The sequence below is a fragment of the Leptosomus discolor genome, chromosome 1, assembly GCF_034619465.1.
Source record: "Leptosomus discolor isolate bLepDis1 chromosome 1, bLepDis1.hap2, whole genome shotgun sequence".
NCBI lineage: Eukaryota > Metazoa > Chordata > Aves > Leptosomiformes > Leptosomidae > Leptosomus > Leptosomus discolor.
This window is the reverse complement of record NC_141391.1, coordinates 181,237,371-181,251,870: the sequence shown is the minus strand read 5'-3', so window position 1 is coordinate 181,251,870 and position 14,500 is coordinate 181,237,371. Positions and strand designations below refer to the sequence as shown.

Genomic DNA, 14,500 nt, shown 5'->3' with positions numbered 1-14,500 from the left:
GGCTTAAGTGAGGGTTTTCGTATCTGAGACTCCAAGATTTTAGGATGCTTGGAATGCTGTCTTGACTTCCTTGTCCAACATATTGTCTCTTAAATTTTATATTATTTTCCTCATTCTTGGCAAAACCAGTGGAATTAAACTGAAAATAATTTATTAAATGCTATTTATGTATTTTTAAAAGATGCATAAAAGAATTTCACATATTGATTGCTATCAAATCATAGGACTTAAAAATATTTTCCAAAATCTTTAGCTGTATACTATAGTTACACTCCATGTGCCCCTTTTTACGTTTTCACCATAAATCAAATATGTAGCACTGAAAAGTATGTACAAAAAGTGTGCAGAATTTAAAACTTAGTTCTTTCATTCCTCTGACAGCATATTCTTTAGTTATGTGACACTTCTTTAAATAAATAAATGGAAACACGCAATTTCATGCCCAGATGCAGCTGCACTTTTCATGCAAGGTCCAGGTTCAGCTGTTAGGTCTGTGAAGGGTGCCGTAAGACCTCATCTCCGTGAATTGGTTATATCATGAAAACCTTGAACCTCAGTATTTAGTGTTTGACTTAAACAGGAACAGTATCTGTCATGTCTGCATAAGAATGTCAGTGTGCATGGTTTTGTGGGAGAATGTAAAGGCTGCACTGAGCTAATTTTGAATGTTACTAGGAATTTTCTTGACACCCAAGCAAAAAAGATACAATCCTGGCTGATCAGTGTTTGAAGCATCAAAAAAGAACCAGCTTGGGTGTTTGTACTGCACTCACAACTGGTTCATAAGGGCGCAAAATGTTACAAGCACTTTTTCCCAGAGCTGGACTTAACAAGCATATGGAGGTGATGTTTTAAAGATTTTTTCGGTGATAAGACATCAGTTTTCAAGCTGATGGATTTTTCTGAAGCTGATTACACTTTATTTGAACTAAATCTGAGTCCAATTTTTGCAGCATTTGTGTTCTGTTTCCCCCCACATGTGCACAGGACTCCCATTAACCTGGATAGGAGCTACAAACACATATTGAGGAAGAGAGAGAATAGCCCACATTGTGTCAGCCTGACCTTGGTTTCCTGTTATATTTGCTGCCGAGCCAGATTTAAAATCCTAAAAATATAGGGTAGGCAAATTTCCTTAGCCCTCACTGTGCACCTTTTGATGTGTGCTTACATTGCTGGTGACTACCTTAAAATGGGGGCACTCAGTCTTTGTGGAGCATTTTGTTCCTACTTTGAAAAGGAGATCTCAAAGTTGGTCAGCTAGAAACACGGCCTGTGGGAGGTTTTGCTGTTGCATACCTGTTTGAAAAGCATTACATTAGCTGTTTTGGCAAATCGTTTTTCTGTCATAATCGAGTAGTCACATTTTGGAATAAAAAGCTCGTAACACTACTGTTTATTGCTGTCCCTTTGATGCATAACTGTGCAAACGTTAATAGAGTGAGTTCCACTGACTGGCTTTTTTATAGATAGATAGATAGATATTTGTATATAATAAACCCAAATTAATCTGCTAACAGTGGAATAATACACAATCACATATCTCACATGTTTTAAGAGTAATGTAAATTCCCCAGATGCTTATAAATTAACGTAGGCTTGTCCTGCCTTTGGTTTGGTTCTTTGTGTGTGATGTATTGAGGGGGTTTCAAGTAAAAGGTGTGGCATGTATCAGATTAAACTTGGGAATAGGATCTAGAACCAACATCTGCTTCAATGCCACAGTGCGCTGTGACTTTAACTTTTGAATATACAGAAAACACCTCGAGTTCTCATGAGTTTTTTGTCATACCTCGAGTTAGTGCTTTTCCCACCACCCAGTTCTGTGCGAATTGCAGCCCTGCAACTCTACCGCCATGCTGCTTGCACCCCGAGTCTGGAATGGTGTGGAGTTTGGTATTCTAATTCAGTGGCAAATTCCATACAGAAGGAGACTTTCTAACCTGGGAGCCTCACCTGCTCAGCGTAAGGGAGCAAAGTGCCAGCATAGCTGTAAATTGGGCATTGAAACACAGGTTTAAACTCCGTGCAGTTAAATATTTTCAGGATGAGGACTTAAATGAAGGTATCATTTCCATTTCTCTGCTTGGAATGGTATCTCTGTCCTTCCTGTAAGGAACAAAGTAATACAATGCAATATTTACTTTATATTTAATGTGAAGTTATAGTTCTAGATCAGAAATAAGTGGATTTTTTTGTTTTCCAAAAGTTAAATGAATGAAGTAATGTTAGGAAGTATCTTAGAGTAGGGATGACCTTCTGTCTCTTCTTTGAAACACTGTGTTGTAAGCACGTGCGAGTTCCACTGGATGAGTTGTGCTAGTGAAGTGTTTTTACTTGCTCTTTTTCCATATGTATGTTAGCACCTGGAGTGCGGATCTATTCTTCCAAATTGTATTTTTTAAAATATTTTTTTGTCTGAAGTTAGGACTAAACGTTTCAATGTGTGCACACCGAGTGCAGGGTTGCCCCCTAGCATGTTTTGGAGCTGACACGGTGGAGCCGGAATGCGGGCAGGCAGTCCCGGCAGGTGGCACTAAGCCGATGCTGTTCTGCACGCCTCGCACCGCAGGAAAACCTTTCCTATTTAGGAGTCAGCCATACATGAAGTACGAACATTTACAAGTAGCTTAAGAAAAGCGTGAGCATTGGGAAAAATCACATCAATCTGTGCTGGTGTGCAAACTGCCTTCACCTTGGTTCAAGGTTTCTTCATTGCCAGTGATGATGCCAGCTCTGTTGTGTCTGTCCCGTGATGTAGAAATGTCGCTCCTTGAGCCCGCTTTGTGGGAGCTGAATGCTCTAAATTTCTTTGGAAATGTAGCACACACTCAGCACCTGCTAGGATTTAGTTCACAGAAATTAAATCTTTAAAAAAAAAAAACAAAACCAACCAAAAACCCAAACCACAACAAAACCACCCAAAACTTTTAATGTAAAAACTACTTCAGCCACTTTAGTGCATACCAACAAGTAACTGATACAAGTAATGATTACGCAGATTCCATGTACATATGTTTTCTGTAGCAGACCACCAAGCTATAAAGTAAAAAAATAGCTTATTTTTGCTTTGCTGTGTCTTTTAATTATTATGGGTTCTCATTTATTTTTAAAAATTCTTTATTTCTTTAACACTTTGAATGTTGTGCTGCTTACATCACTTTTTTTGCATGAGATAATTTGGCTTTTCCTCTCCTGTAGATGAAAGAAAATTATGGTGCTTTAAAATTAAGTAAAAGTAATGATGAAGAAATTACAGGGGTAGACTTAGGTGTGGGTTTTTTTCTGTATGAAATAATAAAGTCTAGATAATATTAAATTGTTGTGAAGTGCTTAATTACTAAAATAACTACCAGTTGGAAACCATACTTTTCTAGGATTAGATTAAACTACAATACATCTGTATGAAGATGGTGCTGGGCATATGGTGTAAGTCTTTATTAAGTAAATATCTGTGGTATAGTTTCTCATAACTTGTTTTATTAAATCTTCGTTAATTCCGAGTTTCAGTATAATGTGTTTTCGTAAAATTGAAGTGAATAGTTAGTGAACAGAAAATTACTGGCTCTCAAAATTGGATTTTTACTAGTAATCTGTTAACATAACGGATTACTTTTGGGAGCAGATCTTGCAAACAGTTACATACATGAGTCATTCATATGAATTTGTCCCTCTGAACTTCCAAACTGCTCATGTCAGTGAAATTATCTGTGTGCACAGTGTTTGCCAGATCAGACTTTAACAATGAAAAGGCTAGAAAAGACCTTAGTCTCATGTGTTCAAAGTGCAGTAGTTGCTGTCAAACTTTGTGTGACTTAAGTATGTCTAAGCATTTCATATTATATGTTTCTATGTTCAGAGATCTAATTTCCATAATGTGTAACTTTCCCATAGCTCTCCGTACGGTGTATCACCAAAGAAGATGTACTATTACAGATGTCTGTTCACATGGTCTGAAAGAAAATAAAAGTAAGACTGATATGTTGTATAGCAAAACCGACCAGTATGGCTATGGTTAAATGCCTGTCAGTGTTTTCATTATAAATCCCTATTTTCTGGGGTTTATATCTTGAACATAAAAATGTGCTCTGGATTTAAAGATGTCATACAAGATCTCAGCTGGATGTACTTGTTCCCCAGAACTGGTTGGGGAGCAAAAATTAAAACTAATTTCTATGAAGATTAATTAAAAAAAAAAAAAAAAAGCGCAAATAACAATTTGGAACAAAAATAGATTTTTAAACTTAAAATACAGTCTTACAAATTACAAAACAAGCACTATGCGAGCACAATAGTAAATAGCATGTGAGGCTGCTCATGTGTCAGTATTATATAAATGTCTGTCTGTATGTTCACCTCCTAGCCATACGATCGAACGCTGTATTATCATAATAGAGCATAGTGTTACCATATTTTTGGAATGGCTTGAAAATGGGTTTTAAAAGTTACCTTTGTATATAGCTGTCTTAATGGGAGTGTATTGGATGTTATTCTGTATTTACAAATGTTTCTTTTGTACGATAGTATTCAGTCTAGAATGTCCTATTTAATACAGTTTAGAATTAAATTTATTTGCAGGTATCTCGTTGGGAGTAATATTGTTATTGTGCCTGGTGCTTGCAAAACTTGGGATCACAAGACTAGAAACCCTTTTGTTAATGTACTCTTTTTGTTCATACCCTGTTTTTTCCCCCTTCTTAACTCCTTGTTCTGGCGGAGTTTTGCAGTCTCCTTCATCTGCTTGATAGACAGAAGGTGCTTGTCCCTGCCTTGTCTGGGTGGAGGCTCCTCAGTGACTCTGGCGCTGAGTAGCACGGGGATGGTGAGACGTTTCTTGTGCTCCCAGACCATGCACAGAGCCAGTTCCTTTATGTGTTCCCTGTCAGATCTCTTAAGGTCATTTGCATTCCGTTCCTGCTCCCATAAAGGACCCACCACAAGCCATTTCTACCCTTCTTGCAGGAATGTTTTAATTCTGGGAGCTCATAAATTTCCTGCATTCCATTCCTGTGCCCTCTGCAGCTCAGGCGTACTGTGTTTTCTGCTTAGGTGGGTATGGAAAAGATGAAGTTTCAGCACTAGCAGTGTTTCTGTGTTTTAAAGTTTCCCATGAAAAGCTACTTCTTTAGTCATTGGACTGTCTGTTTATAACAGGAGGTCTGAGAAAGTCCTTTAAGGACTGCCTTCACTTTTTTCCTTCCAATTAAAAGCAACCCCTGGCTTGCTTTGCCTTTCTCTGAGGAGTACATGATGAAGGTTGCAGAGGAGAATGTGATGTAAAGGAGAGGTGACAGCACAGAAAAAGGAAGGAGATTTCATATATCCCTAAGCTGAGGGAGAGGAAGCAAGAAGAAGGTGCTAGATGGGAATGTGAACCCTAAAGTCAGTAAGAGTATGTTGGGAAGTGATGGAGGAGATGATCCAGGGGGGCAGTTACAGGATGTATGAGCTTGGAATTTGGTGGTACATTGAACGGGTTTAGAGTGTGGACTGGGAGTCAGGTGCCAGGAACACAAACATTACCATAACCTAGCTGCTAGGTTCACCACAGGTTGCTACAGCACAGATTGTGATTTGAGAGGGAATGAGTCGAGAGGAATTGTGTCCCTGAGGTGGCTAAGGAGCAGAACATGTTTGTTCTTAGTTACCGGCTAAACATGTAGGATCAAGCGCACCCTCAGCAAGTTTGCAGATGACACCAAGCTGAGTGGTGCAGTCGACACACCTGAGGGACGAGTTGCCATCCAAAGGGAGCTGAACAAGCTGGAGAGGTGGGCCCGTGTGAATCTCCTGAGGTTCAACAAGGCCAAGTGCAAGATCCTGCACCTGGGCTGGGGCGATGCTCATAATCAATACAAGCTGGGGCATGATGTGATAGGGAGCAGCCCTGCCAAGAAGGACTAGGGGGTACTGGTGGATGAAAAGCTGGATATGAGCCAACAATGTGTGCTTGCAACCCAGAAGGCCAATCATATCAAGAGAAGCGTGGCCAGCAGATCGAGAGGTGATTCTGCCCCTCTACTCTGCTCTGGTGAGACCCCACCTGCAGTGCTGCGTCCATCTCTGGAGCCCTCAATACAAGAAAGACATGGACCTGCTCGAGCGGAGGAGGGCCATGAAAATGATCAGGGGGCTGGAGCACCTCCCCAATGAAGACAGGCTGAGAGAGTTGGGGTTGTTCAGCCTGGAGAAGACTCCAGGGGGACATTATAGCGGCTTACCAGTAGTTGAGAGGGGCCTACAGGAGAGGTGGGGAGGGACTGTTTACAAGGCACGTAGCGATAGGATGAGGGGCAATGGTTTTAAACTAGAAACAGGTAGATTTAGATTGGATATTAGGAAGAAGTTCTTTACCATAAGGGTGGTAAAGCACTGGAACTGTTTGCCCAGAGAGGTGGTGGAGGCCCCATCCCTGGAGACATTCAGGATCAGCCTTGATGGGGCTCTGGGCAACCTGATCCAGCTAAAGATGTTTCTGCTTACTGCAGGGGGGTTGGACTAGATGACCTTTGGGGGTCCCTTCCAGCCCCATGCATTCTGTGGTTCTATGATTCTATGACCTCCTGATTTCCTTCGAAAGAAGCTGTGTTGGGAAAGCGCACATGGCTGGGGTACAAAGGTGCCCCCTGCTCCAGCTGGAGGAGAGGTTCCTGTGGGACGGTAGCTGCTGGCAGCCGAGGTCTGGTGCTGGCAGCTTTGTGCACCGCAGGTAAGAACCCCCTGATCAATGCTCTGGCCCAGGTCAAGGAGTCCCAAGGAGCAGAACAGGGAAGGGCTCGCCTGAGTCCTCTTAAAGCCCTTTTGTAGAGCTTGACCCCGTCTTCCTGACTCATAAAGCATGGCTGAATTTTACAGAAACATAGGGAAGTCCGGAAGGCCCACTAGGGAAAGAAGTTGGCAGTTGCTAACTTTTTTGGCTGTTTCTCTACCTTTAGTCCTGAAGCAAGTTCAGAAGGGAGGGGGCTACAGTGTTTTCCATGGTGGCCATAGCAGAGCAACAGCTGGAGGACAGCATGTTCCAGCTGTTCCTGTCCTCACACTGGGTACATCCCTGAGTGCTTGAAGATGTGGGATGAAAGGCCACGGAGCAGGCTGTGCCTGCTTGCGTCTTCGCTGAAAGGGTTCCTGCACGGTTGGAGACAGACCGAGTTTTGCAGGGGTTAGATCTTGGCTGTTGTGGGGAATTGGAGGAGAAGAAAGACCTCCCCCAATGCGCTCCTTTCCTCCACGCCCATCCCAAGTATAGACTGCGGCACCTTGGCTCTTGAAATGCTGTGCTCATTTCACAGGCCACACATCACTGTGTGGAGGAAGAAGCAGGAGGATTTAGCAGCAGCCCTGAATGCCACAGTAAGGTACACACCACTGTGGTAACTGCTGGCAAATGCTGGCTTTTTAATTGTTTCTGCTGCAGGGTTAAACCTTTATTAAAGCCGTGTGAATAAACTTATTTTGATGGCTTACTGAAATATTTTAATTGCAAAAGGTAGCATAAAGCACTCTTATTAAATTCAGCTTAATTCTGCTGTTAATAAAATGCCTTTCCATGTGTTGTGCACCCTTTTATTGATTGTGACAGAAACCTACTGACCAGATACAGAGTGCTCAGTGTCTCTGCCTTTCTTGTTTTTAATTTAAGCAAATGTAGTGCCTGTGCACTAGGTGCTAGGATCATATCAGCAAAACAAAAGTCTCTTTATCTGTTAGGGGAGAGAGGAAGAGAAATCCATCATTACAAATGTCCCCCCCTCTGCTGCTGTACCAAGAGAACTTGATCATGTCTTGCCTGGTTTGCATCCAAGAGTAAGGCAAATAGGTCAGCTGCCCTGTGCACTCTGTCTTTGGCCATCTCAGCAGAAAGGGTAACAAAAGGGGCAGTTTATAATGTAACAAGCTTTTGCTCCGCTGAATTGAAGGTGCCTCTATTCACTAACCAACTCTGCTGAGCAGCCACATGGTACTGGTGAAGATGACAATCAACAAGCCGCTGGGCAAGCTGCCTTCACGTCCACCGGCCAGCGCAGGGGGGTGGTGGAGTCCTCACTGGTTATAATTTCGAAAAGTTGTGAGACCAAGACTCTGGCTGCTACTGATACTTACTCCATTAACATAAGATAAGGAAGTAGACATCCCTGGTGAGGACAACAGGAGCTGCTTTTCTTTCCTCCTTCCCCACTATGCAAAACACTTCAATCTTTTGTCAAATGTTTTTTACATTTGAGGGGAGGCAGCTTCAGGTTTCTTTACCAGGGAATGTCTCTTTGGCTTGTGTGGCTACCTCGGCCATGTAACTTGCTGCAAAGACACTTGCAGACCTGCAGAAACAACAAGGCAGCTTCCGTTCCCATAGATGCTGCCTGTACTGGGACCGCTGGGATTTCAGTACCTCTTTCTTTGGAAAGAAAATGACTGCACAGACGAGACGCATTAGTTGAGAGTTTGGGGATTTTTTTTTTTAGTGCTTGGGAAATTTGCTGTCTTACATGGGAGATCTCTGATGGTGACTCAAAAGATACACATTTATATAAAACACGAGCCATGCTGATGACCAGGTGGAAAAAATAAATATGACAGCTCTGTCACTTGATTGCATGGGAAGCTTGCAAATTTGCAAAGAAGGGGCTTGCCCTTCCCCTGTGGCCATGTGGCCCTTTTGGGTGTTAAGTATATTTTTTCTTTTAAAGACAGTTAATTTTTGGGTGGTATTCTTTTAAGATAGAAGCTGGCAGTTGACCCAAAAATTGTAACTGTTGTCCTGGTACCCAGCTTTTGGATTTTCAATGCACAGTATAGTGGAAATGGTCTTCGCCCCATTACTCCTAATGCTTGCATGAAACTGCAAATGGTATTTCAACAGCGTGGGAGTTAGCTACCTACAGCAAGAAAGCAAAGAAGCCATCCCTCAGAGAAGAAACACAGATCTGTTTTTCAATGTGTAAAACATTTACAGGGCTTTTTTAATGATGAGGTTTGGATTTTACTTAAACTTGACCTAAACTTGACCTCCCAACATTTCAGAGTTCTTTTGTGGCATCTATCCTAGTCAGCAGCATGCTTAGGTAATTTAAAATGGCTTGTGATGGGTTTATAAAAAGATCTATCATGTCAAATAGAGATTTTGTAAAACAAAGTTTTCCAACTTACAAACCAATAGAACTGTTTGCATCAATTTGCATTTTCAAGAGCTGTTCTTTTTTAAACTAGATGAGCAGTTCCTGGCTTGTTTGCAGTGAGAGGACACTGCGGGTGTTCTCACAAAGCTGTGGACTAGAGGCTGCAGAGAACAGACTAAACACAAGTGAGAGTTGCATGTTGGCCTTCTCCTAAGCGGAGAGAGAGGCAAAACTGTAAACAAGAGGCACAAACTCTGTAAATGATGTTTGAAATAATAGGAATGCAGAGATTCCACTTTTAATAATACTGAGTGTTAGCGATAGCATATGTAAGGATATTTATTTCAAGAAATGTATGCAAATATTTTTTAACCTTGCAGGATTCCTCTTAACGTCACTTTGAGATAGTTTACCATTGATGACTAAGGTATGACCCACTGGTGAGGGGACAGGCTTTGGGAAGCAGAGAGGTGTATACTTAGAGCCAGATCCTGTAATCCGATGTAGATTTGTAGACCTTTATGTAGTTGTTGGAGCTATGCATATTCCCAAGGGTCTGCCCACACAGGTCACATTGCAGGATTGGGGCTGGAGTGGTGTATGAATATAAAATGTGCTGGGAGGCCTCTAAAAAACTGCTTGGTTATATTAAAAGAAGTAGTACTGAAAACTAGAAGCCAAATTTATTATATGGCTGTGCTCTGCTGGAACATTTGATCTTGCTGTATTTAATTCAGGAAGTCTTAATGCTGTGTGCTCGGTGCATGACTGTAATGTCCATTAATGCTAGTGAAACATAAGCATACATAGAAGGGGGAAAATGTATGCTGTGTCTTCCACGCAGCTGAAATGTTTATTTCAGTGATAGGAAGCAACAAAACGTAAGAGAAAATTGTTAGAATGGCTTGAAAGACTATTTGAAGAAGGAAAGCCATCAGGCAAAATGCCACCATATTTGAGGACATGTCAGACACTAATTGCCACCCTCCACCATGCTGGAGCAGGTGAAGGGCTGAGTGGTCAGGAGTAATGGTCTGCTAAGTTGTGTCCGTCTGTCTGGAAATATCCCGTTCCTAGTTTTCTCGTGATTGCTTGTATGGAAGGAAATGGCACACGCCTGTGTTGTGAACCACAGTTTTGAAAAGGTCAATTGAAATTGGAATTTATATGTGAGGTGAGATGCTTAATGTCTTCATTATCAGGTCAACACCCAGAAAATACTTTCTCACTTCATTCGTACAAAGGAGGACTCCAGAGCTGAACTCTGAAATGCCCCTAGTCTGCGGGTGAATAGTAAATGGCAGTGTGCATTGTGTTGCTTTTCAGAAAAGCCATTCCTAAGCACAGGAACGCTGTGAAGTCTCCAGAAGGGTTTCTCTTGGTGTTTGTTTCACTCTCCTCAGCTTTTTTTATGTTTATGCATTAAGATTTGTGAGCCTGGCCTTTTCTTCGCAAAGCCTTCCGTCCTGCTCCAGGATCTTAACAGCTCTTAGCTCTGCTGTAACCGTTGGCAAAAGGCTGAAGGCAGGTGGCCTCAAGAGGAAACGCTGGTGCCAGTTGCCTGCGCACTGCTCTTCTACTGAGTGCCGACTCCAGTGAAGGCACTGAGGTGCGCCGATTAGCGAGATTTAATCTGGTCTCCGATCCTGCAGCGTAAGGTAAAGGGAATTTTGTCTGCCCTCGCAGGCCAGCGTTTGCCTCTCCTAACAGCAGGATCTAACCGGAGCTGGGAACACAGCTGTCCCAGGCTCTTCTAAAAGTTATTGCTGAGCGCATCACCTCCGAAGAACAAGTGAGATCCAATCCAGAGTCCTGATACATCCATATCCAATGAATCCAGACTCTCTTATTTTCACAGTGTATTTAATTTAGTCTCACCTTTAATGTAATCACACGGATGTCATGCTATTTGTGAAACCGATGACCTTTTTTCTCTTCTGCCTTGAACTGTATAATTTGCACATGAACTGTGAGCCTGCCTTTATGCCTGACTTGCTGAAGAAGTTTCTTGCCTGCCTGGGAGCCCTTTCCACAGCCCATACCTGGTCCCTTCTTTGGGGAACCAGACTGAGGAAGGTGGTTGACCTGCACCTTTATTCTCTGCTTTAATAATGAGTTTGATAATAGCTGCATTACTAGTGGCAGTTTCTCTCATATTGGGCATATATTTGTGTAGCTTTATGTTGTCCCCTCCCAAGATACAGGCAGTTGGTTTGAATGTAGCAGACATATGTGCCGTAAACAAACCGTTGAAAACATGGAAGCAGCCACTGCTGAATGAACTGCAAGTTGAGCACTTTTGTCCCTCTTGCATGTAATTTTTTTCCTAAACAAAGGACTGTATTCCTAGAATCTCATCCGGTAATTCTTAGGATTCACTGCATTTTATTGAGGCTTGTAGGCTAGTCCTCTGTTTCATATAACATATCCTTACATTCTCTGCAGTCAGGGGTGAGTCTTGCTTAACCTCCTTGGCTCTTTGGCAATAGGGAAATAGTGCAATCAATTTACTGGGCTATTTTATGTTACTAGCAGTTAAATAATAAGTGCAATTAATTGAATAGGGCTGTTCTTGAATGCTGAGGGCTGGACCAAGAGATTTCCTTTATAATTTGTAGTGCCACTGAAGCTTTTTGCTGATGTATACTCCATTAAATTACAAACCTGGAGAGTCCTTTGTTGGGGTAGGTTGTAGTTTACCCCAGTGCAGTTTGGCAGAATTCTCCTGTAGACGTAAAACTTGTCTGTATTGTAAAACATGCAGTTAATTATTAAAAACAATGGGGGAAAAAATCTTTTATAACACATTTCCTACTTCTGATCTATGTCATGGATCAGTGTCATATAGAAATTTTCTTGTGCATATAGTGAGCCCATTGATTGAGGAACACTAATTTTCTAAAATAGATTTAAAAGGACAGTAAAGAGGGAATACTGACTGTTCTTTAGAACAGTCAGTATTTTCTCTGACTTTTTCCAAGATATGCTTAGTTTGCTTTTTTTGTAACATCTGAAGAGCAGCAAGATTTTTTTTTTAAAAAAAGTGTAGAGCTGTTGGTTTGTAGGATTCTTTGCTGCTCTCTAGACTACTTTTTAGTACTGAAATTACAGATGAAAGGCCATCTCTCAAACAGTTTCTTTCTGAGCTGCGTAAGGCAACATAACAATAGCTATTTATATAATGCATATGCTTTCTTTCCCTGTTAGCTATACTTTGAAAGACTTATTAGTCCTAGAGCCCTACACGTTCGGAGAATAAAAACCTCCAACGTTTGACATCTTTAAATAAGCAACCAAATGTTATAAAGAACAAACCTCACTTACAGTTAGGAAACAATATTTACATTTAAGGTTGAAAAGCCAGGATGTAGGAAAATTTTGCTAATTTGGAAGGTGACCTTTAAGTGCACCAAAACCAAATAATTTGTAAGCTATGGCACAGGGCACATTCCTGCAAAATTTGTGTGAATACTGCTTTAGTGGTTCTTGAAAGACAAACAAAGAGACCTGGAATGAAATCTTTATCCCTCTCCCAAATAAGATTGAAGCTAACAAAGGCATACAGCAGCGCTCTTTCAAAGCTTTCCATTAAAATGAAGGCTCTGCAGCACAGCTAATGAGATGGCTCAGAGTGGAAAACAATCTGTTTTTAAGAATGTTTAGATCAAAAGTAATTTCTAATCTATGAAATAAAGTCGCTTTTCAATACCTTTCTTTCACTAGTAAAGCTTTTTATGTTTGCACTATTTACTTCAATCAGATGTTTTCAATTTTACTTTTTTCTTCCTGAAAATACTTCCTAGGGTTAGTCAGTAGTAACCAACAGCATTATTCGTTTTCTCTCTCCCCTATTCACCCACCCCCACACATTAAAAAAATGAGAAAAGAAGAGGGGGAGGAAGAAAGAAACATCTTTTCTTAAATGATTTGCAAGCATCTGTGCTTTAAGCTACTTTTTATGAACACTCCTTAGTAATGACTCAAGGTAAAAAAGCAGAAAAGCATCCAATGTTAGGAAATTGCAATCCAATACCATGTAATTTAAACCTGCCATTGCCTCTCCTGTACTAAATGACATACAGATGGGTAGTTCTGTTGCCTCTACTTTGGGAACACAATTGGTCTTTTTATGAGTGTATATACATTACTAGCAAAAAATATTTTTGTTCGGACTGTTTATTTCTAGTTGTACCATATTTTAATTTCTGTCATAATTAGAGTGCTTTTTCCCTGCTCTATTTTGTCAGCTACTTTTTGCAAGCAATTATCAGTGTTATTTGAATATTTGGCAATTTCTGTTATACTTTGGGAGTTTTCATTCTCAAAACCAGTCTTATTGTTATTTTTTCTTTCCTGATGAGATGTGAGTTTTTGCAGTATACAAATGGTTTTTTTACAGTAATCCTTATGTGCTTCTTGGATTTTCTGTGTGAACTAAGAAAAGCGTAAGACAAGATTTTCAAAGGAGGGTAATTTCAATAGCAAACCTAATTTTTACAAGTTTATTGTTGAACCTTGTACAGCTTTATGCATAAAGAAATCACTTGGTCCTCGGGGCTCCTATTCTAGTGCTTCAACAGCAAAAAAATACAACGGTTAATGTTATAAAGTAAAAAGATGAGGATGCAACTAGAAGTTAAATCAACCTTATTGAAATTCTGAAGACTTAGAATTGGTTTTCAGCTACTTTAGAGAGTAATGAAATTGTTGGATGTTGTGGCTGAACATCATATGCCCATTACCATAAGTCTCCAATATAGATGTCTTGTAAAGAACGTTTCAGCTGTAGTTGGGGTTTTTTGCAGATTTTTTGTTTTAATGGTGGGAAAATGTTACTTTCTTGTGAATGATTGTGTGCACAACAGTTTAGTGTATAACACACCAAAGGGCTTTGGCTGTAGCGCATTGTCACTGCTCCAGTGGAATCACCTGGCTCTCAAGCAAAATTCTTTTTTAAACTTGGATTTGAAGAAATAATCAGCTGCAGTTCAGCTGAGCCATTTTTCGTGCATTAGGGACCGGTCTGGTCATTGACAAGTGAATGCAGAAGCTATGCTGTGGCCGTCTGCCAAAGCAATTATTCAGGATTTAAGCTAAAAAGGCTCCTTCTCCCATATCCTCTCCCTTTGCAGGGTCATGTAGGGATAAAAAGGACTGTAAGGTGGTCTTTTCCCAGGAGGAGCTGAGGAAGCGGCTGACACCCTTGCAGTACCATGTCACTCAGGAGAAGGGGACTGAAAGGTAAGGCAGGATGAAGGAAACACAGTCCTCAAAAACACAGGCATCTTTCTTTTCTCCCCCTCCTCTTACTGGTGCTTCCTCACCTTCCCCACCAAGTTGGTTTGTGTTTTTGTTTGGTTTTTCTTTTTTTCCCCCAGGATTTCTGC

The 14,500-nt window shown here is 41.0% G+C and overlaps 1 protein-coding gene across 1 annotated transcript in view; it reads left to right on the top strand.

Moving 5' to 3' along the window:
- Positions 1-14,500, top strand: part of MSRB3 (methionine sulfoxide reductase B3) — an 86,385-nt gene that overhangs the window by 20,195 nt on the left and 51,690 nt on the right. The window contains exon 3 of the mRNA XM_086472144.1: positions 14,246-14,354. Within this exon, the coding sequence (XP_086328270.1) occupies positions 14,246-14,354 (109 nt within the window). The remainder of the gene's footprint in view (positions 1-14,245; positions 14,355-14,500) is intronic.